General features: G+C 44.7%; 1 protein-coding gene across 2 annotated transcripts in view; it reads left to right on the top strand.

The window, feature by feature from the left end:
• Nucleotides 1-3,198: 3,198 nt before the first annotated feature.
• LOC147899223 (uncharacterized) overlaps nt 3,199-24,977 on the top strand; it is a 182,350-nt gene continuing 160,571 nt past the window's right edge. The window contains exons 1-4 of one of the 2 annotated variants that reach the window (XM_087377635.1): nt 3,199-3,252; nt 3,361-3,499; nt 3,697-3,791; nt 9,614-9,654. In XM_087377635.1, the coding sequence (XP_087233761.1) occupies nt 3,744-3,791; nt 9,614-9,654 (89 nt within the window). In that variant the 5' untranslated portion in view covers nt 3,199-3,252; nt 3,361-3,499; nt 3,697-3,743. Of the gene's footprint in view, nt 3,253-3,282; nt 3,500-3,696; nt 3,792-9,613; nt 9,655-24,977 lie in introns of those variants that run through there. The other variant, XM_087377636.1, reaches the window with a different exon arrangement.

Below are 24,977 nucleotides of genomic sequence, written 5' to 3'. Positions count from 1 at the left end.
GAGAACATTGCTAGAGAACTCTTCAATCAGGTGTGGAGGTGATATGCAAGAGCTTCTCTTTCCCTTCTGGCGATGGGTGCACTCAGACCACGAAGACAACATAGGCATAGAGTGATGAAGGAGACATTTGGATGAACTTCCTGTAGTAGCCCACGATTCCCACCAACTGTTTTACTTCATCACTGGTTAACATGAACCCTTCTAACCTTGACACTGAGCTTACTAACATGGTTCTCTAAATCTCCTACCCTGACAACTCGTCAACTCACAACTCAATTGAACCTTCCCCAGCAGGATGCCAAAATGTTGACGCTTCAGTTCTTTGGACTAACTCAGAAAAGGTACTCGGTGTTGCCCGGTGTTGTGCTTAGTGAAGATGCCTTCTCTTGCAATCCTAAGGCTGGTGTGCTCAGGTGCAGAACATATGTCAACATATATACTTGGAGGTTGGGTTAGCTATCATAGGAGAGGCATGTGATGCCGATAGAATACCGAGTCGCACACAACTTAAGAATACTTAAAAGAATTCATAGTGCAAGACAACAATGAGACAACAATAGAGTCATATATAAATATAATCAACATCAACTTGTATTGAATCAAACTATCTTGAATACAACCAAGCCGCCTTGGCTTGTAGTGAACACTCCCTATCTTAGCAAGCTTAGGTCAGATGAAGAGAACTCGGCACACTGCTCTCTTGTTCTCTTCTTTGCCTATTACAACCATATCAAGCACCTAACAAAACCACCTTCTAAATAGATTCGTGCTCGGTACGCCAACCTGCATCCACTAATTGGTGGTGACACCACAATCTTAACCTCCACTACAAAACTGGTGCTTGGTTGAGACTCCACCACTTCCATTTGAGGTCAGCACTCGGTGACCACAATAAGTCGCGGCTCAATGTTAGCCTAATCCAAGGGCTAACAAACCTTTTCATGGTATAACTTTTTCTTTAGTCCTCAATCTCCAAGTAGATCTCGACCAAATCTTGTCCTTTCATCAGTCAATGTCGTTTAGCCTGTGTTAGCACATTTATGCTCTTGTGACATTTGATCGGCTTCTATGGTCCTTTTATTCTTAAGCCAACATTTTGCATCAGTGTGTCCAAGATTTACGCAAGCATTATAAAACTTGGCTTGGCCTTTTATTTTGGTGTACCTTAGCTTGGAGCAATTATTACAATTTGTTTGGTGCTCCTTGACTTGGAGCAACTATCACATCATTTCCCAATTAAACTAGGCTTTTCATGTATGTGGAGTTAGTAGAGGGATTTCTCTATTTCTTATGATCTTCTTGGCTCATGGGGACATACCTTTGTTAATCTCTCAGCATCACTTTCTTCCTTTTGAATTTTCTTTTTCTTGTTGGTGGTGGTTTTGCCTTTGTTTAAGGCCATAGCTTGCTATAGCAACTCTTCATACATTTACTATCTCCATCAACCTGAATCCACATGTAGGCCACTTAATAGCCAAGTTTTTGATGTTTCTCTTTGTTTCATCTTTTAGGTCTCTTAATCAATTGGTTGAGGAGTTTCCCCATTATGAGGACAATATCTTGGATTGTCTCAGATTTTCTGCATTTGAGATTATTTATCCATGTCCTTACACGTTTGTCATTAGTTTCACTATCTCTATCACACATGTAGGTCACTTAATAGCCAAGTTTCCATTGTTTCTCATTGTTTTATCTTCAAATCTCTAAATGAATTGGTTGAGGAGTCCTCCATCATGAGGACAATATCTTGTGCTATCTCACTTTTTCTCCATTTGAGATTATTTGCCCATGCCCTTTACATGTTCCTCATTAATTTTCAATATCTCCATCAACCTTGAATCCACATGTAGGTCACTTAATAGTCAAGTTTTTGTTGTTTCTCATTGTTTAATCTTCAAGACCTTTAATGAATTTGTTGAGGAGTTTCCCCATTATGAGGTCAATATCTTGTATTATCTAAGTTTTTCTCCATTTGAAATTATTTATCCACGTTCTTATGTGGTCCTCATGAATTTCATTTTGCATGAGAATGGCTTCGTGCATTTAGGCACTAGGATACCTATTAACTTGCCTCTCGCATGTAGTATGGATTGCCATGGGTTAGTCAGTGATCTTCGTCTCATGTATTTCAAATTAAGGTGGGGCATGGGTTCTAGATGGCACCACAAAGATTTGAGACTAGGCACTCTCAAAATGATAGAAAGTTAGCTCTCAAAACAAAACCATGCAATCTCTATGACATGCATGAGGTGGAGATAGAGGAGCATGGACTAATGAGATGCCTCTTTCGTACTACACGGTTTGAGGGTGATACCGTTGCTTGTTCATTTTACGCATATCTTAACATGAGCCAAATTGTTGGCTTTGACAACATGATGCACCTTTCACTCAACCCTCACTTGGTCCTAATGAGGGGCCAGCTACCTTGGACCAAGTGGGCACAGTGCTGCCCAAATTGGTGATTGAACACACATGCACACACATACACACTTGTTCAATACTCTTTACACTTTTTGTACATGGGGTTACCAAACTATGATGTTGTCTTATATTGTTGGATGTTGGACATGGTCCCCAATAAGAAGAGATAATAAATTTCTTATTCATAGTGGAGGAGCCCACATTGACTAGAGGCCATAGAGATTGAGACCTTAAGTCCACTCTTCAAAGATGTCAAACTATAGGCAAGTCCAAAGAGTTCCTACCTCACTTGTGGCACCTTCATTGTCCTGGGGTATGCTCGTGAAGAGTAGGAGGCAAAAACAACAAACCTCATACATGTTTTAGAGGCACAAGGACGACAACAGGGTGACATGTGACAAGACTCACTCCCTAGACATGCTGGAGTGTATACTAAATATAAAAAAGAAGGAGAGTGCATTTGAGAGTGAACAGAATGCTTTTGTTTTAAACAAATAGATCAAAGAAAACACAATGCTTTTCTCTTAAAACACAATGTGTTCAAAGAAAACTCATGTATTTTGCAAGTTAGCTGAGAAAAACTTAAAAGCCGATATCAACGCTAGGTTATTCAGATGATGTAATTTCGTCCATCCTAAGGTTACATTAATGGAGACTTGGATAAGCAATGGTAGCATGGTTACTTTTCCTTGAGTAATTCACTCAACCATGGTTAGGGTAGTGAGCTAATTCGGATGCCACAGAGCTTTGCTTTAAAGACTAAGTTGCAACATTAGTCTTTGTGAACAAGTAATCCCGGGAGCTGCTGCAATTTCGATTTGGAACAAAATGGTACAATTTCCGTGTCATCGGATGCATAGATTCTTGTTTCCCAATCTTTATTGCCGCACAATTTTTGTGTTTCGGTGCATTTCTGCGTTTGTGTTGATGCTTGACGAGCTGTAATTGCAGAGTTTTCTGTGCGATCGGTGATATTCCCTGGCCAGAAGTGAAGTCTATTCCAATGCGGTCGGAGCGAATGGCAACATTTGGGACTTGCGACAATCAAGTAGCGGTATTTTGGTTGATTATTTTAAGGGTGAGTTGATCTTGCAAATCCTTGCATTGCACTTTTCCCAGCTCAAGCAGCGAATCAACAAAAAGTCTGTCAATCTAGCTTGTTGGATGGCCAATATTCCGATTTCACAGACTCAAAAGTCTGTCAATCTAGCTTGTTTGACGGCCAATATAGATTTCCGATTTCAGCGACTCAACGGTCTCTTTGGACATGCGCAGGCTTGAATTGGACATCAGTGAAGACGCTGGCTCGATTACAATTCAGCATGGCCTTGTCCATTCGTTTTGCGATTACCTTAATGTTATTGTTGCCGGTACTTTTCTTCAGTCGTCCGTATTTTTCTGATTGACTGCCAGGATTTATGCTTTTCAATTCGTTTGCCTTCATATACAATTTGAGAGGAAGGCTACCTGCTAGGATGCTTTTTGGAAGACTTCTCGGTGATTACGCAATATAGAAGAACCTTGGTTTTTGGTATGCGCAAAAGTCGCCAGAGCATGCTTCAACCTTCTACAGCCTGCTTTCTAATCTCTTCACTCGCTTCTGGGAAGCTTCTCTATGAGCATCACACCAAACTCTCCTGCTGAAGTGCAATGCTCGAACGGGAAGCTGTGGATGATGAATTAATCAACCCCTTCTGATTCTAGGTCTTCATGGCCGGTGGTGAAAAGTGTTGAAAATTCCGAAGCTGGCTATCGTTGTTTTCCTTCGTCGCCACTTCCAAATGTAACCGTTGGAAGATGTCCTGCAGGAAATCGGCTGCTGCTTGTACCTTCCTATTCTGATCACGGTTGATACTCATATGTATCCCGCTCAAACTGTCTACTGTATCTGTCCATCTGATTCAGGATTAGGCAAAACCGCCTCCCAAATACTAGCACTGAATTCTAAATCTCTATCACTAACAATATCTTTTGGCAAGCCACACTTATCAATAAAGAGCTGGATAAGATGGCTCTTAGTATTCGATCCTCTAGCCATGGCTCTTAATATTCGATCGCAAAGGGTTGTAAAGAGATACAAAAAATAGTATTACACATAACACTGTGAATCAGTGAAACCTGTGTCAGCAGTCACAAGACTTTGAAGTCAATACATCAAGGTTCTCTTTCATGATGCAAAATGATAGGCTGGCCATCATATATAAAAGATAAAAGATGGGCTCATAATCAACGTTCAAAGTCTCATTCTATTAAAAAACTATGACATTCCCAAAATAACCTTATCTCAGTCCAAGTTTATAAGGTAAAAATCCGTCTCTTTATATCATTGAATCTGATAAGTCCAAGTTTATAAGGTAAAAATCCGTCTCTTTATATCATTGAATCTGAACTTCTAAGTCTGGAATGGTCATGTCCCCAACCTCCGCAACTGTTCCTCAAGCTAAGTTACCCATGTACTGGCAGTCACTTGCTGGTATGGGAAGTCGGAGTCTGAAAGGTGATCCTTGAGAATAGGGAAAGAATAAGAAGCCTTCTCCAGATAACCGCCTGAGGAGGAACACGTAAAAATGGCCATGCATTGAAGCCACGTGTTGATTAATACCACTAACCTTTTCTTCTAACACCCTCCTATAAACTGTGTGGGAAATTAAACTGACTTTGACTGCAAACCAAAATTATTGCCATCCTAATCAAGAACCCTGCCTGTATCAAAAAGCAAACTCATCTAAATCATTTATGGAAGGTCCATCCTCTGCTACCAGTCCGGCAATATTTCCATCTTCATTGATCATGCGAGCTTTGGAGCTACTTGCACCATTCCTATGATCAAATGCTTTCTTGTAGCAGTTTTTCTCTTCGTGACCTTCAGATCACAGTAGCTGCACACGGGCACGGCTCGCTTCCCATTATCCTTGGCCTTCTGTTTGCCTTTAACAGCAAAGGCTTGCTCTGGCGTACTTGTAGAACTAGCTCTACTCTCCTCTCTTCACTCAAGAGAATAGCAACAACATCATGAAAGTTGAGTTCATCAGAATTCACACATAGCATAGTCACAATTTTGTTATACCTCGTTGGAAGACTGGTGAGGAGGATAGCTTTAGCGTCATCATCGTCGAGTTTCACTCCCAAAGCTTGAAGTTGCTTGACAACTGATTGCATGCGGCTGAAATGAGTCGCCAGACTATCTCCTTCACCCATCTGAAGAGCAAAGAGCTCTTGTTTGAGCATTATTTTCGAATTCTTGAAGAGACCAGTTCTGCGAGCTGTCGTTGAGATATCAATATGATGGAAAAACTCCACTCCGAGTGCTCAACCCAGGAGTCCCAGAGCTTTCTCATTCTTTAGATCCCACGCTTGCATCTTCTCTAGCCCTTGATTATTTGCAGGCTTTTTCTCTGATCCAGAAACTACACCCCAAAGACCTTTTCCCATAAGGAGTCGTCGAATAAGCAACTGCTAGGTTAGAAAATTCCTTCCATCGAATTTTACTACCGAGACCTCAGCTAAACCTGATTTCGTGCCTTTGGAATAAGCATGCATGGCTTGAAATTACTAGACAAGTTTACCACACACAACTGGTAAGATGTCGAGAGGTAAAAATCTCTTCCTGAGACTGCGAGGTCTTTTGAATGCCTTAGGAAATCTGGCAAGATCAAACCTAGGAGACCTTCTTCGTACTCTTTCAAGCTTTCGGTTCCTCAAGAGCATCTAGACTTGATTCGACCACAAGCCCTATAGACCTCTGCTCTGATACCACTTGTTGGTGAATTCAGATTCAAATGCATGCAAGAGTTTAACGTGAACGAAACCGAAAAGAGATGACCAGAGAATTCTTAAAAAGATGTCAACCTTTATTGCTTCACACATAATGAAAGAACTCGATTCAAAAGACCTAAACGCCTCCACGCATCCCTACGGGGCTTGTTGTGGAGGTTTACAAGAGTATATAACTATCTTCAAAGCCTCAAAGGCTTGATGTAGACCACACAGATCGTCTGGCTAAAGAGACCATGCAAGCTCACAAAGAGCTATTAGGCTCTCAGACTTACTTATACACAACACCACAACATGTGAAATTCACTCTATATAGACTCCACGAACCGCCTGATGACCAAGACATCCAACCTTCTATCAGATCACGTCGCCAGCACCATAGCCAGCCAACCGAGATGCAGAGAGTCACCTTTTGGCTGCAGCCAACAGATGCAGGCCCCGACTCTCATGGAGGCGATCCTTGAGAATAGGGAAAGAAGAAGAAGCCGCTCCAGATAATTGCCTGAGGAGGAACACATAGAGATGGCCATGCATTGATTATAAACCTAAAACCCCGCGAGGTTTACCACTAACCTTTTTTCCCAATACGATAGGCAATGAGTGTGTCATTGCTTAGATGAGGGTTTCATCTAGGGATTCCGAAAGATGATTCTTGGTATCTTTTGAACAGAGGAGACTGGAACTCTTGCAAAAACTGGGCTCTGAATTTAATAGCTAACAACTTTCTTTTAAAGACTAGGTAATCCTCACTGAAAATCATGTTGTAAGTCACCAAATCTTTGGGAATTTTGCATCATTCTTATGGGAGTTTCACATAAAGGAGAACTTTTTGTGATACACAGTTGTGACTGATTTGTGGTTGACTGAAAATATAGCATAGACTTTATGGTCGGTGTGAACAACAAACTCAGCTCCCATGACATAATGCTTCTAGGCATGGATGTTAGCATAAAGGTCATTCTCATACATGCTGTAATTCAGCTCAGAACCTTTGAGGTTGTGGCTCTCAAGTGGTTGTCTTGCAAAAGACCTGCTCTAAGATCAACAGCACGAGCATTTTCCTTTTTAAAAGTTGGGCTAGATCTATTGGAGGTGGCGGCCTTCACCCCTCACATGTGTGTAGATATGTGCTTCAAGGGCTCTTGTGCAGTAAGTGTGACACGTGGACTTTGGGACTATTATACAATGCTGTGAGCAAGTGGTCCTTGAATATAAGGCTTCCCAGCTGGCTGATTTGGGGGTTGAGGAGATATGCATGGCTAGGGGCCGGGGGTACGGGATCCTTCATACCCGGTGCTTCCTTGGACTGCTACGTGGCATACAACATGGTATTAGAGCAGGTGACGAGGCCTATGGACCAGGCTACTGCTGTTATGGCATGGACAACTGTGCATGGCAGCATGGATTGTGGCTGCAAGCGCACGTAGGATGTGAATACCCAAGGCTGGGCTGTCCAGGGTGGGCTGACATGTGATTATGCACCTCCTCGTGGCATTCTCAGAAGATGGTCTTCATGGCTTGGGCTGGTGTGGCCATGGGCGATTCTCAGGCTTGGCGGCGGCTGATTTGATGGACCTGCACTTTTGTGTGACAAGCAGCCTTGATCACTGATACCTCATGATGGGTGGTCCAAGGGATTGGAGACACAGCCAATTTAGAGTAGGTGACTCTTGAGGGCAGCTTGGCTATACTTGTGCTTGGGGGATTTTTCCATGGGGGGGTGGAGGTGGTGGCCTTCACCCCTCACATGCTTGTAGATGTGTGCTTTAAGGGCCTTTGTGCAATGCCTGTGACATGTGGACTTGGGGACTATTGTCCCATATACAGTGCCGTGAGCAAGTGGTCCTTGAATATAATGACTTGAGAGATGACCCTCCTTGAATCCTAGTGTGAGAGGTATACATGGCAAGGGGGCGGGGGTGTGGGACCGTCCGTACCGGTGCTTCCCTGAGTTGCCACTTGCCAGCCAACAAGATAGATGTGGAATGATAGAAACAGGTCCTGAGCATTAGCTTTCAAAGAAACTGGAAAACTGTTTCTTAAACATGTCCATAAAAAAATTCTGAGTCATGTAGGGATATTGTAATGCGAGCAAAGCGTTCCACAAATTGATGGTCTATGAACACGGTATAGGAAACTGGCACTACGAACATGCAAGGGAGTTGGCCACTTGATAATGGCCTTAATCTTTGCAGGATTCATCTTGACTACATTTACTGAAAAATTGGCTCATATAATAGACTTTTGAATGAAGAATCTACTCTTGTTTGGTTTGACAAAAGAAGATCAGCGTCAATTGACGTGCAGATGCTTCTTGTGTTCTTCTTCACTGGTGCTAAAGACAAAAATCATCAGGATAGCAAAAAGATCTCTGCAATTTATGAACTTATGCTCTATTCTTTGATACAAGCAGCTGGACTGTTTGTCAATCCAAATGGCATTACAAGGGACTCATACAGAATTGGGGATGATGTGGACCTGATTCTAGCTGCTCTTTAGATCCATTTATTTAAATAAACCTTTCAACATATGAAAATATGTTTTCTATGCACAGAATTGGGATGCTGATCTTATTCTATACAAAAGGAGCCAAACAAGCAACGCTGGAGGGTCACATGGAGCTACGTGCTTGATAAGGCATTGTTTTTTAAGGTCTCAGACTTCCTTCAAATTCACTCTTGCTGGCTAGTGGAATTCAATAAGGTGCTCTGCATGGAGGAGAGCTAGTAGGGTGTGGTTTTCATCAGGAGCAAAAGTTACTTTCTTAAGGAGATCATCCACAAAACGATGAGAGAAAGCAAGACAGGTCACAGATCACGGATTGATGTTCCATAGGAGTCCTAGTATTTTCTACATCTTTAAATCATGATGTGAGACACTTCTTCACTCCCTTGTTGGCTTCTATGAGGTTGACCATTGGAATAATGCTCCTTTGTAGATTGCGTTGGATCATCAAGCTCTTGCCAATGTACTGGCTAAAGTCATTCATAACATTGATGAAATGCTTTGCATCATCTTCTTCGAACCTTTTCTTTTGTAGCAGAGGTACCAAAGTATCAAGAGCTAACCAAACTTGAGCCATTTCCAATATTTTTTCCCTTTCCCCACATTCACAACAGGCATTGTGTAACATGTTTGAGCCTATCATTCTTTTTCTTTGCAGAAGAAAATTGAAATCCTTGAATAATCAAGGATAGCTTGCTTTTTATGCCTCCAGGAATATGAATAATTACATTTGCACCATCAAGCAAGCCAATCAAGAAGGATAAAAGACTGTTAATCTGTAGTGTTTGAAATATAGCTTTCTCGAGGGGTATTTGCCCTTTTTGTATTTAGCTCTAATGATTTTTTGTAAAGAAAGTTTATCAGTTCCTTCAAAGTATATTGGTAGCTGCTAAGATTCTGTAATTACTTGCAGGCCACAATTTTGGGATCAAAGGGTGCACAAGAGATATCCATGTATGTGCTCAAGCTCATAGCATGCTTATGTCATTTGAGGAAAATTTTTAAAAAAAGAATTTGAAGCTCGATCCAATTTGTCGCATCCATTTTTAATGAAGTTTAGTTTCTTATTTACATGCGATATGGGCTCTTTTCGTTTATTAAAAGGCTATGGGTGGCGGTACATAAAAAAGATAGAAATGTTGTTTGTCATGTTTTTGGAATGTTAATCATACAAATGCCTGTCTCGTATAGAACATACTACCTTCCTTGGTTTTGACCCTTTGCACGTGCGGCTCTGTGTTCCTACAACACTTGCTGACCTGTGCTACTTGTGTGCGGCACTTGCTGTGCTAATTTTTGTCGTTCCTCCGCTCACCCATATGGCCCACGCGTGCTGCTGTTTCGATGCCCACCTGGTGCCCTCTTTTCCTACACAACATATCCTTCGCTCTTCGCATCCCTGCGTTGGATCGTGCTGCTCTGATACCAAATGTGAAGAACCGGACTTCTCAAGAATGCAAATGTGTGCAATGCATGCAGAATTTGAATGCCAATTGGCCCTCCAATGGGGGAAGAATGCCTTTGTGAGAGTACTTGTCTCTCTTTTCGACCTACAGGCAAGGTGGAAGAGAGATGGCGGGTGAATGCAAGGTGAATAGAGAGAATGCTATGTGAGATTCACAATGAAGGGTGATACCCTTTCATTAATATCCCTTGAGATCACTCAAGTTCCATCTTCCCATTTAGACCTACCCTTAACCTATGACCCATGCATCTACCATTCAATGCACCCTTTGCTTCCTATTGCCCCTATGACCTAGACACGTGGGTGCACATCTTTATTAATAAAGTAAGTGTTACATGTCCAAATTTGATGCCGTCTCTGAAGTAATGGCTCCAGCTCGACTAGCCCTATCTACTCAGATGATCCACCTTCATAATAATTCGGCCGTTGTCCATAATAAATACAAATACATGTTACACCATTCACGTATAATATATTCTAATGTTTTAATGTCTACTAATCACGTATGAGTGACTTCTCTTGTCATGACATAGACATGTTTGTAAGTATGGACATACACGTAGATCTATAGATACATACATAAACACATACAGAGATACTAGATACATGACATGCATGAATGCGAAGTTCGTTTTTGTCCAAGTAAGCCATCACAAGGGAGGGTGATGCATTAAGTTCTTTTGTATAAATGTCGCCTCCATTTAATGCATCTTGCTTGCTGTATTTTGGGCACATCATGATGGAGATGATGGTGAACTATGGTTGTACTAGCATGGAGACTGTACTTTTGGATTCTAATTCCATGCTTGCTTGGAGCTAAACTTGCATAAATAGGGTAAAATTATATGCTTAAATGAATACCATTATGAAAAGGGGAAGGGATATAACAGCAATCTATGTTGCAACAACAGCCCCTCCCTTTGAAGAGAGTATTTATGTATTGCTACAAGAGAAGCCTGAAAGTATGTGAGTTGAATTGAGCTACCAAGGAGACCTCCACTATGGCCCAAGGGCTGAAGAATGAGGCTCCACACTGAGGTGAGCTTCCAGACTTGCTAGGGCTGCCCCTTTTTCCACCTGATCATACCTCCACCATGCCCAGGGCTGGAGTGAAAGAGTGGGGGTGGGATGGCTGCCTATACGGTCCCCACACCTTCATACAGTCGGTTAGGCTAGTGGCTGTCTGGTGGGTAACTATCAATGTGAATTAAGTCATTAACTGAAGGCAAGAAATCAACAATGAGTCTACCTTGCAGCCACAGAATGGGGCTGAAATCGCATTCACAACTTACAATGCTTATCTAGCTGGAAGTCACTGTAGTCTTCGATAATGCTAGCACATGTGACGTTACAGCTTGCACTGGGTTGCATCTTTTCTCAACGCAACCAGTCTCAGCATTTGGTGCATTAGAGGCTTAGTACAACGCTTGATGGCATGGTTGAGTACAAGGCATTTCTTGTAGTGCTGCAAAAATGGAGCCTTGATTTTTATTTGCATCCATGGCATACTCAGCATGAGACACAAGCATGTTGGAAGGGCCATACTGTTGAAATAAGGCAGTTTTGCATGTGAGCCCCATCAGTGGACATTAGGCTTGCCTGGGGAGATCTTGTAATGGTGTTATTATGCCCTGTTAAGGGGCAGGCACCTGGGGAGGGAGAGTATCCTTTTTTGGATCGATTATCAGGGCTGTTAGGCCCTTTTTTGGGTGCAGCAGTGTGAGGTCTGTTATGCCCTGCTTATTGAGGCTGCAGTATAGCCACCCCACTGTCTGGGAAATTACCGCAGTGGGCCATTTTATAGGCTGCAGGCCAGTTGGCCAGCAGCCAGTCAGGTGGTGCAGCAGGTTTGCTGAGTGGCAGTCAGCCAGTCCAGGGGCTGTTCCAGCCCCTATATAAATCTCTCCTCCCCACCCTCTCCAGCATACCAGTGCCTCTGCTCACTTGTTAGAACTAGTTTGTCCCCCAAGGGATTACCTACATCCCCGCTGAGAGGACAAGTGAGTCAAAGAGAAGAGACTTGGTCCTGGAGTCTTGAAAATGTGAGTGAATGCACTGGTGCTTAAGTGCGGCTAGTGCAGCATATACCTTAGGCGTGAAAAGGGAACCCCAAGTATGTGTAGGATGCAACAATCTCCATTGGTTCCCCGTTAAAGGAAAACTATTCTTTATGCACGGCTGCTTGGGATGTGTTGAAGATCATGTCCTTGGTTTTACCTAGGTCAACCGTCAAATCATGTGTCTTGCAGAAAGATTGGAGTGCATCCAAGTGCTGTTGGAGGCCCTTAGCCAAGGAGAATAGGACCATGCCATGTGCGTATAGTAGAATTGGCATCAACGAGCCAGGTAGGGGATATCCTTCTCCTCCTAGAGTCGTGATGGTCTCGAGCTTGTCGATGTATAGGTGATACAAGGTGAGAGATAATAGAAAACCTTGTTTGATCCCAATCATGCTCATGATCTCCCTTGTCCACCCAGTCGGAGTTCTTACTTTGACTTGGGGGGTGTGTTTTTTGGGGGGGGGGGGAGAGAGAGAGAGAGAGAGTTTATTAAAGTCTTCGGAAGACCGATGGGTCTATGAGACTCTGAAAATCGTGGTACAAGCGAGCTGTGAGCGTGGAGCTACTAAACGAGCGTCCACACCAATGCAGAATGGTAGTACTAAGTACTAAGTACAACATAGTCATGTCAGTGGTTGACTACATATCAATCTCATCATCATCATCATCATCAGGACATCAGGGTGCATGAGGCAATGGAGGCATGAAATCGGATAGAGTGTTGTCGGCCACTCATGGGTGCGGCCCTGTGACGTCTCCTAGTCATGGCTTTGCGCCTAACAAGGGCTACAATAACCCTTGTCGGTCGGGCTCCCATACTAAACAGGGAGGGGATATCCCCAAGTGTAATTTGCACGTCAACCCTTTGTCTGAGTTGTCGAGTCACTGGCTCTGGGTCACGATCATGTCGAGGCCTCATCTCGTGGGTGTCCAAGTGATCTGGCTGAAAGAACTCCGTGATAGAGCTCTGAGAGGGATCTGCCAAGAAAGAAGTTTGCTCTTGTCTCCGTGATGATCGAAGTATCCTCTCGCGGTGCTTGACTACCTCATGAATGAAGCCTGCCAAGCATCTCTGATCTGGATAGGAGAGGAATTGGGACAAATTTCCATAGCTCTCTCTGAAGAGGTAGTAGAAACGCCCTCGGATCTCATAGTAAATAGGACACGTGAAGATGAAGTGATCCTTCTTCTCAACCTCATGCATGTCACATAATGTGCATATACGCCTCTCCTTGGGTAGGCGCTCTGCCCTGCCACTCTCAATACGAAGTCTATGTGAAGAGACCCGGAACTTCCCAATAGAGATCCTCAGTGAGTGGGGTAAGTGGATTTGCGTGTATCCTAGTGGGTCAATGAAACCCTCCTTTGTGATATGTAAGCAATGATCTCTGTAGAAGCTAATCTTCACTATGAGTTTGCTCGGTCCCGGAATGCGTGTAGCTGTAAGAGATCCTCACGGATTACCTGGTTGACCTCGTGTGACAGGAGGGGAGAAAACGGAGCGTCCATATTGGACTGGAAGGGAGGGAGTCTATCCATGTGGAGCCTCAGTTTTCAAACCATCTCTCTGTGCATGCATACCAGTATCTCTGGTTACCTCCTGTTGAAAGTGCCATAGACGAGGACAATGCTAGCCATGGTGGCCTGCTGCATCCAGAAGTGCAATCCCCATATTTCCTCACTCGGTACAGACACGTGATGACCTGAAATGCAGCATCTAGCTGTAATGGGGATGACCCAAACTCAGCCTAAATGATCTGGTGAGGAACGGATGGCTTACTGCGAATCATCTGTGATAGCATGAGAACTTGTAGCTGCTCCACACGAGCCCACTCTATATCCGACAAGTCTGGCCCCCTGCCATACATCCCCGCTGGGCAGACCAAGGAGTAAAAAAGCAGCCCCTTGGGTGGATTTTGAAAGTGCGAGCAAAAGCACTGCCTCTCTATTCTGGCCAATGAAGCGTATCCTCTACCGAAGCGTGCCTATATCGCGGTCATAGTGAAGATGGGTCCTAAGAAGACAACCTTAAGATGCGTGTATGATGAAACTATCTTAACAGGTGACCCATCAAACATGAACTACTCCTTGCGCATGACGGCTCGAGATGTATTGAAGATCATAACCTTGGTTTTTTCCAAGTTGACCTTCAAATCATGAGACTCACAAAAGGACTGTAGTGCGTCAAGGTGTCTTTGGAGCCCCTCTGTTGAGAGAGCCACGTCATTTGCATAAAGCAATATCCAGATCAGCGTGTCTGCAAGAGAGAAACCATCCCCCCCTATGTCAGCATCACTGTCTCGAGCTCGTCTATGTAGAGGCCAAACAGGGTAGGTGATAAAGGACACCCTTGTTTGAGTTTGACTCCAATAGTGATTGTGATCTCATCTGTCCACCTAGCGACTCTGCCTGAGACTCTCATAAAGTGCCATGACAGCCCAAATGATCTCCTGGTCATAATCCAAATCCTGTAGACGTCGTAGGAGGCAAGCTCTCGAAACCGTGTCAAATGCCTCGCAGAAATCCACAAAGCAACAATAAACCCTCTACTGATGATATATCTGAGCGTGAGAATGTGATCCATGGTTCCATGATCACGCCAGAATCCAGTCTGTCCTGATGCTCTAAGTCCTCGACACTCCGCAAATTTGCTGACCTCGGAATCAAGCACTGATGCACAAATCTTGGACATGACATGTCCAATCATAATGGTCTTATAATTCTCCGGGCTCATGGGATCCCTTTCCTTGTGGATGGGTGAAGGCAGGGGATCCCATGATGTTATTAACAACGCTAGAACCTCCCCCATGTAGAAAACATGTGAGACCACCTGAGGCGGGCCATTTGTCAAGACCGCTATAAATAATGAGATCATGCATCCTGCCGAGGTCTAATAGGCCCTGCCCATAAGATGTGACTGGACCTCATCTGTCAGCCGCAACCCATAGCATACATGCATCCTCAAGGTCAATGTCTAGCAGTAGAATGGAATCATCCCTCAAGTCAAGGAGTGGTATCTGATGGGCGCCTGTCCTTGCGTTGAAGTCCCCAACTAGGAGGACTTCTCTGCGGCTCGAGAAGTCAACAGTGGATTAATAAAGGCCTGCAAATGGAGATGTCTTAGCCTCATCTCGCACATCTCTAGCAAAGTGGGAGGTCTCGGGAGGGAAGTAGCATACTGCAACAAACAGATCCCGGATCCAAAGAAACCTGGAATGTGTATCTCTCTGCTCTACTGAAATGGTTCCCAAAAGGGTGGATGTGTAGAGAACTGCTACTTCTCCTTATCCTTGTACTCCCCTTGTGTCCCTAGTCTCATCTCTGGAAGCAGACTCCCATGTGCCCCGCTGACTACTGGTAGTGGGCACTCAGGACTCTGATGTGTCTTTTTGTAAAAGACTATGTCGTGACCTGTATAGGATTCCAAGAAGTTCAGTGGTTCTGACCATAAGGTATTATTACAGTTTCAAATGGTGCAGGATAGGGTCTCGGAGATCTGAGTCTCATAGACCTTGCCTCCCTATGTGGGAGGGGGCGTTGATGCCCAATGGGGGCCTGTAAGAAGTAGTCCATCTCGTACTACTGCCCACTTGCCCTCCTTGTGGGCCTGATCCTGCTGCTGCAACAGGGAGCACCTCGTAGTGGGGTGAGGTCCTCATTCATGGAGATCGCTGGCTGGTCTCGTGTGACTGACCTGTGCCGTAAAGCCGAAAGTCATGCCTGAGCGTCATGGAACCGTGTGATCAGGGGCTGCTCTCGGTTGGGGTCTCTCCCCACCCGCCATGCCCTCTCGATCCTGTGCTCAGCTACACACAGAGTAGTGGCCACAAAGGCCGTCACATCTTTCATCGGTGTAGCCTCAGTGCGTTGGATCCGACAGACTTTGATGTCGAGAGCCTTACTGGCTCTCTGCAGCTGCTCCACAAGGGTAGCCGAAATGGTTGCCCTTGCAGGTTCCCGTTTGGCCACGTCGACTCATCCGAAAGTCTCCTCAATTGCAGATTGCATGCTCGCAATCTGTGCCTTAAGCTCCTTGGGACTGTGTGTATGGCGTTGACCTCCTGTCAAGCTGCAAGATATCCTGTTTGAGTCCCTGAATGAGATCAGCCTCGTCATGAATAGCACGAGCCTGCTCCCATTAACTAACTTTTTCAGACCGTTTCTCATGTCTTCCTCCTTTATGATTCCATTTGTTTCTTTGATAGCATTTTTGTGGTTGATTTTTTCTTCCCCATCTCTTTCGTAGGCGCTTTTGACAAATCGTGTCATGTATTCCCATTGTGCCTTCCTCTCTTTGGGTTTGTTGTCGCGTAGAGAAAACTTCATGGGATTTTGTTTCAGCTTCTCAAAGCTCTCAAGCTGTTTGCTCTTGAGATATATTCTTTTGTTGTACCTGTTATTCTTTTTTTGTCCCTTACCACCTATTTATATGTTTGAGCCTTGCCCTTCTTCTCTATTGTATTTGCTGTGTTCCAGGCTCTATTTGCATCCTTGCAATCTTGATGTAATCAATCATGTAATCCGATTCAAGAGACTCATCCTCAATCTTGATGTAATCAATCATGTGCTTTGCATATGTGAGAGAGAGAGAGAGAGAGAGAGAGAGAGAGAGAGAGATGGTATGATATGATTGTGTTAAAAGTCTGCATGAGACCCTTAAGAGTCTATGGGATCGGTGGTCCCTATTCAGAAACAGTGGCCTTTTACAGTTTAGTCAAAGAAAATATCACAAACTTGCTATGTGCTGAGTACTTATTGAGCTAGCTTGAGTGCTAGACCAAGTATCTTGTTGTGGTGGTCCAAGGTTTCTTTTAAGTAGCTTCCTAGGTTTTTGGTTGGTTGCTCCAATAGATTTTTAAATTGCTTCTTCTTCTGTTGTCCCTATTGTTTTCTCTTATGTGCGCTTAGGCGCGGCATCTTAGGAGCACATTTTGTTTGACCTCTTTGGTGGGGCATATTTCAAATTCTTTCCTCTTTTGCGACCTTGGGTCTTGTCCACCTGCCCCTCTCCACCTCTAGATCATGTGAGCTGGTGCTCATTTTGGAGATAAATGCCTTTCAAGCATTGAAATGTGTTCCCGAGGTATTTTTGTATCCTATAGCTGTCCATCGGATTAATTTTCTGTTTGTAGAACTGCATTTTTGCCCCCGGGTCTTGCCAAAGTTTCTGTAGCAGTTTCTGTGTCACTAACTCCTTGATGTCACATGCATCTTGTGGCATATCAGGAGCCATTATGCCCCTTAGTTCCATCCATTTCATCCCCTCTCTATGCCATCAAGTGATTCCTGTTGCTTCCATTGCCTGGTGTGGTTTCCTACTGGCATCCATCTTCTCCACCTTGTTGAGGTAGGCTATGAAAGTGCATAAAGCTTCTCCTTCGAGAGATATCATACCTATCTTAGTGAGTAAGAAGAGAGAGAGAGAGAGAGAGAGAGAGAGAGAGAGAGAGAGAGAGAGAGAGAGAGAGAGGTATTACTGTCTTCGGGATGCCTCGCGGGCGTTTGAGAAAAAGTACAATATTAGGGTAACTCATACAAGCCACAATGGGCTGAGGCAAAGGGCTCACTAACATCCTTTACTGAGTACTATACTAAACTGAGCTCAAAAGCTCAAATGCTCAAACTCAAATTTTGTAGCTAGAAGCTAATAGCTAATACTCAATCTCAAAGTCAGAGCACATAGCTAGGTGACATGGTGGCTCTCCTGTGAGCTGCAAAAATATCTTGCATCTGTGTTTGTTGGGTCGTTCACGCTGTGGCAGGGCAGTGGTCTACGTGGTCTCTGTATCCGGTGAGCCATATCGAGAGTGACACCTTTGGTTGGACGGTCTCCTTTGAGTAAAGCTATGATGGGCTGGACCTCCATCGTATGTGCTCTGGTCTATCGCTGCATCGTGTGTGGCTCCTTTGTCTCCGGCTGAATCCCTCCTCCTCGTCCTCTCGTCCCACTGACCCATGCTGCCCTTATGTCATCTATCACCTCCTCCTCGATATGTCCAAGGGCATACTTGAATGCGTAGAAATATGTAACGTGGCAAGGAGCTCGATCCACCCCTATGTCCTACGGTGCTGTCCCCTCCCGCTTTTTGATATGACGCAATAGGGTCTTTGTATGTTGTCGCATTAGATAGAGGCCTAGTCCTCGAAGTGAATCAGGGGAGAGAGGGAGAGAGGCTTGAAACCGTGTCTCTTCTAGAAGAGACAGTGATACCGTCCTCAGATCTCATAGTAAACTGGACAGGTACATAGAAAATGCTCCCTTGTCTCTATCTCTCCTAAAGTGCATAGTCTGCAAATCCACTGCTCTCTAGGTGTACCTATGGCTCTTCTTGCCTCGATCCTCAATTGATGGGATGAGACCCACATATGTCAAATGGCAATCCCGAGGGCATGTGAGACTCCGCCCATCCTCTAGATACTAAGGTCTGATTATCACTCCATCCTCCAATACTCTCAAGAAGAAGTGGTCGCGGTAGAACTAGGTCTTGGTGAGGAACTCGTGTTCCCCCCCTCCTAGTCCGAAACCTATAAAGTGGACTAGGTCCAACCATATAATACAGTTGATCTCATCCCGTGGAAGCAAGAGATCAGGGGCATCCAAGCTGTCCTGAAAGGGGGGGGGGTAGTGGTCTTTTTGAATACTCTGGCTGTCAAACCATCTAGAAATGCGCGCATAGCTGGCCATGCAAACCCCTCTCTTAGCTAGTCGTATGGATGACTCAGTAACCTCCCTAGGTAAGGCTCATACCCTTGGAAGATAAATAATCGTCTGGAAGATTGCGTTAGAGAGAGGGAGAGAGATATCAAGGTCTTTAGGAGGCCTCATGGGCCTATGAGACAGAGTACAATAAAAAAGGTAACTCCTACAAGCCATTGGGGTTGAGGCAAGGGGCGCAGTAAGGCCTTGACTGAGTGCTATGCTAGTAATCTTTAAAAAAACTAAAAAACTCAAGTATTCAAAACTAGCGTTGGGAATACATATCATAGTGCCATGGTGACTCTCTGTTGGGACATGAAGATATCTTGTCTATCAAGTTGTCTCTCGCCATGGCAAGGGTGTGTGGTCTTCATGATATCTGGCCCATATCAAGAGTGGCACCTCGGCTCAGGGGGTTCCCTCTAAGCAGAGCGAGGAGGGGTTGGACCTCTATCGTGCATGCCCTAGTTAGCCTCTGTGTCATGTGTGGTCTCTGTGTCTTTGGCTCTACCGCTACCTCTCGTCTCTTCCTGTTGATCCATGCTACCTTCATGTCGGCTATCTCCTCATCCTCTACTCCACTATGTCTCGGGCCGACTCAAATGCATAGAAGGCTTTGACATGTCGCTGTGCTTGATCCATCTCTTTCTCCTGTGGCATATCTCTGAAGAGGTAGTAGAAACGCCCTCGGATCTCATAGTAAACAAGACGAAGTGCTCCTCTGTCTCAACCTCCTGCATATCACACAATGTGCATATGCGCCTCTCCGTGGGTAGTCGTTCTGCTCTGTTGTCTCGATACGAAGTCTATGTGAAGAGACCCGGAACTGCCCAAGAGAGATCCTCAGTGAGTGAGGTAGGTAAATCTCTGCGTATCCTGGTGGGTCAATGAAACCCTCCACTGTGATATGTAAGAAGTGATCTGTGTAGAAGCTAAGCTTCACTGGGAGCTCACTCGGTCCCAACTAGGTCCGAAATGTGTGTAGCTGTAATAGATCCTCACGGATAACGTGGTTGACCTCGTGTGATAAGAGGGGAGAAAACGGAGCATCCATGTTGTACTGGAAGGGAGATAGTCTATCCATGTGGAGCCCCAGTCGCTCAAACCATCTCTCTGTGTGTGCATACCAGCACCTCTGGTCCCCTTCTGCTGTAAGTGCCATAGAAGAGGACAGAGCTAGGCATGGTAGACTACTACGCCCAAAGGTGTAATCCCCATACTCCCTGACTCGGTACAAATACGTGATGATTTGAAATGCAGCATCTAGCTGTAATGGGGGTGACCCAAATTCAACGTGAATGAACGGATGGCTTACCACGAATCATTCGTGATAACATGAGACCTGTAGCCGTTCCACACGGACCCACTCTCTATCCGACAAGTCTGGCCCCCACATGGGCTGCCGTACATCCCCGTTGGACGGACCAAGGAGTCAAAAAGCAACCCCTTGGTCCGTGGATCTTGAAAGTGCGAGCGGAAGCACTGCCTCTCTAGTCTGGCCAATGAAGCACATCCTCAGCTTAAGCGTTCATCATGGTTGACTCTGCCCTTCACCTCCGAAGTGCCGACAGAAACTCAGTATGAAGACTTTATATAAATGGATGCTCAAGTATGTGCGGGTGTGTGGATTTGTATGTGTGAGAGCATATTTTTATACTATGGTCTACACCCACTGTTGGGCGCTGATGACGTCAGTGGGGATGGCATAATAGCTAGTCCCTCCTATGCATGATGGAGTTTATGGTTTTCAACCTTGTGAGTGACTATCATGAGATTGAAACTGCACTATGTTGTGTTTTTAGAGGATGAGTTTGGGAATGTTCCTGGATTCATCTAGGTATATCCTCTGCTCAAGCGTGCCTGCATCGCGGGTCTCATAGTGAAGATGGGTCCGGAAAAGACAACCCCAAGATAAGTGTATTATGAAACTATCGCAACAGGTGACCTATCAAATGTGCACTGCTCTTGGCGCATGACGGCTCGAGATGTATTGAAGATCATGACCTTGGTTTTACCCAGGTTGACCTTCAAATCATGAGACTCACAAAAGGACTATAGTGCGTCAAGGTGTCTCTGGAGCCCCTCTGCTGAGGAAGACAAGAGAGCCACGTCATCTGCATAAAGCAATATCCGGATCAGCGTGCCCGTCCTACCCCCCCTGTGTCTGCATCACTGTCTCAAGCTCGTCAATGTAGAGGCCAAACAAGGTAGGTGATAATGGATACCCTTGTTTGACCTCGATAGTGCTCATGATCTCGTCTATCCACCTAGATCCTGCCCGGACTCTGCCTAAAACTCTCTCGTAAAGTGCCATGACAGCCCAAATGATCTCTTGGTCATAACCCAAATCTTGTAGGCGCTGTATAAGGTCGGACTCTCGAAACCGTGTCAAATGCCTTGCAGAAATCCACAAAGCAACACTGCTTCCGTGCCCTCGCCGCCTCGATGATACATCTGAGCGTGAGAATGTGGTCCATGGTTCCATGATCACGCCGGAATCCGGCCTGTCCTGCTGCTCTAAGTCCTCGATACTCTGCAAATCTGTTGACTGCGGAATCAAGCACTGATGCATAAACCTTGGACATGACATGTCCAATCATAATGGTCCTGTAGTTCTCCGGGCTCATGGGATCCCTTGCCTTGTGGATGGGTGAGATAGTGTTAATGGTCTAGGTGCGTGGAAACCCCAAACAAACAGCTTCATTAAAGAGCTTTGCTAAGATCGGGGCTAGGAGGTTAATCCCATATGCAATGAGCTCAGTGCATAGCCCCTCATGATCCTTTGCTCGGCCATTATGAAGAGAGGGAGAGATTTTATTCCTGTTTTTTGGTCTCTTTTGTTTCTTGATTTGTTTGTTTTATTTGTAGTCACATTTTCCTTTCTTCTTTATCTTTTGTTATCTTTTTCTTTTGTTAATGTTACAATTATAGATATAATTCAGCAGTGACCAATGCAATTTAATAAGCTAGTTAGGGGCACTTTTCCCTCTTTAAGAGGTTTTTTTCCCTAACCGCAGTTAGTCCACTAACTATGGTTAGTGACTACTAAGGTTTTGTCACTGGGACAAAACCTTATCTCTCACTCTTTCAGTTGTACTCTCACACTCTTCTATTGCAACTAAGCTTTCAAGCTTTAAGCTCTTAGCTCACTCTCTTGCTCTCTCTCTCTCTCCCCAAAACTCACATTTGGTATCAGAGTAGGTTCAAGAGCTCCGTGCTCCGTGCTCCCTTTAGCTCATGCTCTCTACCTCCAGCTCTAGCCCAACATCTCCCTGCAATCTCGCTGTCCGTTCTGATCGTGATCGTCCGTACGTTCGCCGTACCTGCGCTTCCTTTCTGATCATGATCGTCCGTACGTTCGTCGTACCTGCGTTTTCTTTCTGATCGTTGTCCGTACGTTCGCCGTACCTTTTTGCGTCAGCGCCGTACAGCTCGTACATGCAATCGTACCATACGTACATGCGCATACCGTACATCAAGACCAGCGTCGTACAGCTCGCACCTGCAATCTCATCGTAGTACTGCTTTCGTACAGGTCTTGATTCCGTACAGTTGGCCGTACATTTGTACTTCTCCTTACATCCCGAATCTGCTTGTCCGTACATCGACTGTACTCTATCCGTACTAGTTGATTGTCCATACCGCGGTACATCTGCAGGACATTCGGTACAACTGGTCCATACATTGTTGAGTGTCCGTACACCATCGGCCGTACAGTTGTACGGTTCTTACTCCAAGTGTGTACCTGGCCGTACAGGTTGTACTTGCGCACAAGCTCTTCCTTGCAGGTGATTTTTGGCAGGCACATTTTGCAGACAGCCATTGTTTGGCTTAGTTTTTGGGAGCACATTTGGGGCATCTTGTTTGTTGCAGACATTGCAATCAAGTTGCAGAATCTGCTTCAGAAATTTGGGGCTTTTTGGTTCTGCTTGCAATCTTGCAGACAAAATTTGGGACTTTGCAGATAATTGCAAAATTTGGGGCTTTTAGTAAATTTGCCCCTTTCTGGTTGCAATTTCAAGCTCGAAATTTGGGGCTTTCAATTTTGCAGTACAATGTCTTGAAGAAATTTGGGACTTTTGATCAATCTGCCCCTTTCTGGTTGCAATTTCGGGCCTATTTTGGGGCTTTTATGTTGGGAGAGCAATTTTGGAGATTTCAGTTCATACTGCCTTTCTTGAAGTGTTTTGCAGCACTTTTGGCAGATTCTGGAGAGTTTTTGATGCTTGGACAGATTTCTGACAGTGCAAGTGCCGAAATCTGAGTTGCATTTACAGCCAGTGCTTGGCTGTGTTTTTTGGGAGTTGTGCATTTCATTCCTGGTAAGGGAATTCAGTTTTGTATCTGCTAAGATCTCTTTCTCAGATATGGCCCAGCAAAATCAGAATGATTTCCAGTTCGGTGGTCTTTCACAAGAAGACAAGTTGGATGGTACCAACTACTCCCTCTGGAGTTCTATGGTACGCAATATTCTGATTTCTCGCAATTTATGGGATTATGTGAATGGGGGTGAGATCCGACCTGCAGGTATGGCACCTAATACCCCTCCTTAGTAAGGAGGTGGAAGAGGTCGTGCACAGGGTGCAGCTGTAGAACAAGTTGTTGGTGCAGCTATAGCCACTACTCCAGAACAGAAGAGATGGGATTCACGGGATGCCTTAGCTTTGTCATGCATCTCTCTTTCAGTGAAAAGCTTTATCATTCCGCATATCTGGTCGTGTAAGACCTCGAAGGCAGCGTGGGATATCTTAGAAAGCATGTATGCAGCCCGGAATGATGCAAGGGTATTTTTCTTGAAAAGAGAGTTAAGTAATACACATATGGAAGAGGGTGACTCCATGTCAGTCCACCTCACAAAGCTATAGGATCTTAGAGAGCAATTATTGAACATAGATGAGATTATTCCTGATTCAGAGATGATTACCACCACTCTGAATTCTCTTCCTGAGTCTTATCTCAGCTTTCATACCTCGCTGAACTTATCATTGAGGGGGGGTGCAAATCCTCTCACTTTTCATGAGTTGATAGGACTTTTGCTTCAAGAAGAGCAGGCCAGGAAAAACTTGGCTTCACGTGCAGGTGAACAAGCTATGCACTCAAAGTTCAAGTCAAAAACAAAGGGACAGGCAAAGACATCAGTAAATCAGCCTTCCAGTGGGTCAGGACAGCCTTCACAAAAGGCTAAAAATGATGCAAGTAAGCCCAAGAAGAAGGGTTTTTGCCATTACTGCAAAAAGCCAGGTCATCACATTGTAGAATGTAGGAAAAGGCTTGCAAAAGAGAAGAAAAACAGCTCCGGTATGGCTGTTTCAGATTCAGCTCCTCATGCATTTGACAGTGGGGATGCTGCAGCCAACTTTGTTGGACAGGATTATGCCTTTTTATCTTGCATTTCAGATTCTAGGCTGGCTGCTCCAGATGCTCGGGATAGTACAGCCACTTGTAATGATGATACATATGCCTTTTTGACTTACAGTTATGACCCCTCTACGGATGCATTAGCTTTCAGTGTCAATGAAACACTGAATACTTGGTATTTTGACAGCGGTGCCTCCATGCATATCACTTCTAGGAAGTGTCTCTTTACTTCCTTGCATCCACCTCCTGTTGGTAAGAAAGTCACTTGTGCCAACAACTCGTCATATTCAGTACGTGGCACAAGAGAAGTTGAGCTTACCGCCATTGATGGCTCAGTTTTCAGACTTTCAGATGTCTTCTATGTGCCTAGTATCACCAAAAATCTCCTTTCAGTGTCCACTCTTAACAGGGCTGGATTTCAGGTCATCTTTGAGGATGACAACTGTGCTTAATTTGCCTTGAGATTATGTGGTACTCTGCTGCGTGGGCTTTTTCAGCTTGATCTTTTTGAGAAAAGAGCAGCCCATGCTCTTGCAGTTTCTACTCCTACTGCTGCCATGCAGAATGCAGAATTATGGCATGCCCGATATGGCCACATGCGTTACAACAGCTTGATGACACTTCAGAAGCACTCTATGGTTGATGCATTGCCACCTCTTGAGATACCTCCTCCACATGCCTATGAAGGGTGCATTTT

This window comes from Dipteris shenzhenensis, chromosome 8 (assembly GCF_047967505.1).
Source record: "Dipteris shenzhenensis isolate YYH24624 ecotype China chromosome 8, Dip_SZ_1.0, whole genome shotgun sequence".
Classification (NCBI taxonomy): domain Eukaryota; kingdom Viridiplantae; phylum Streptophyta; class Polypodiopsida; order Gleicheniales; family Dipteridaceae; genus Dipteris; species Dipteris shenzhenensis.
This window is presented reverse-complemented; position numbering and strand designations above follow the sequence as displayed.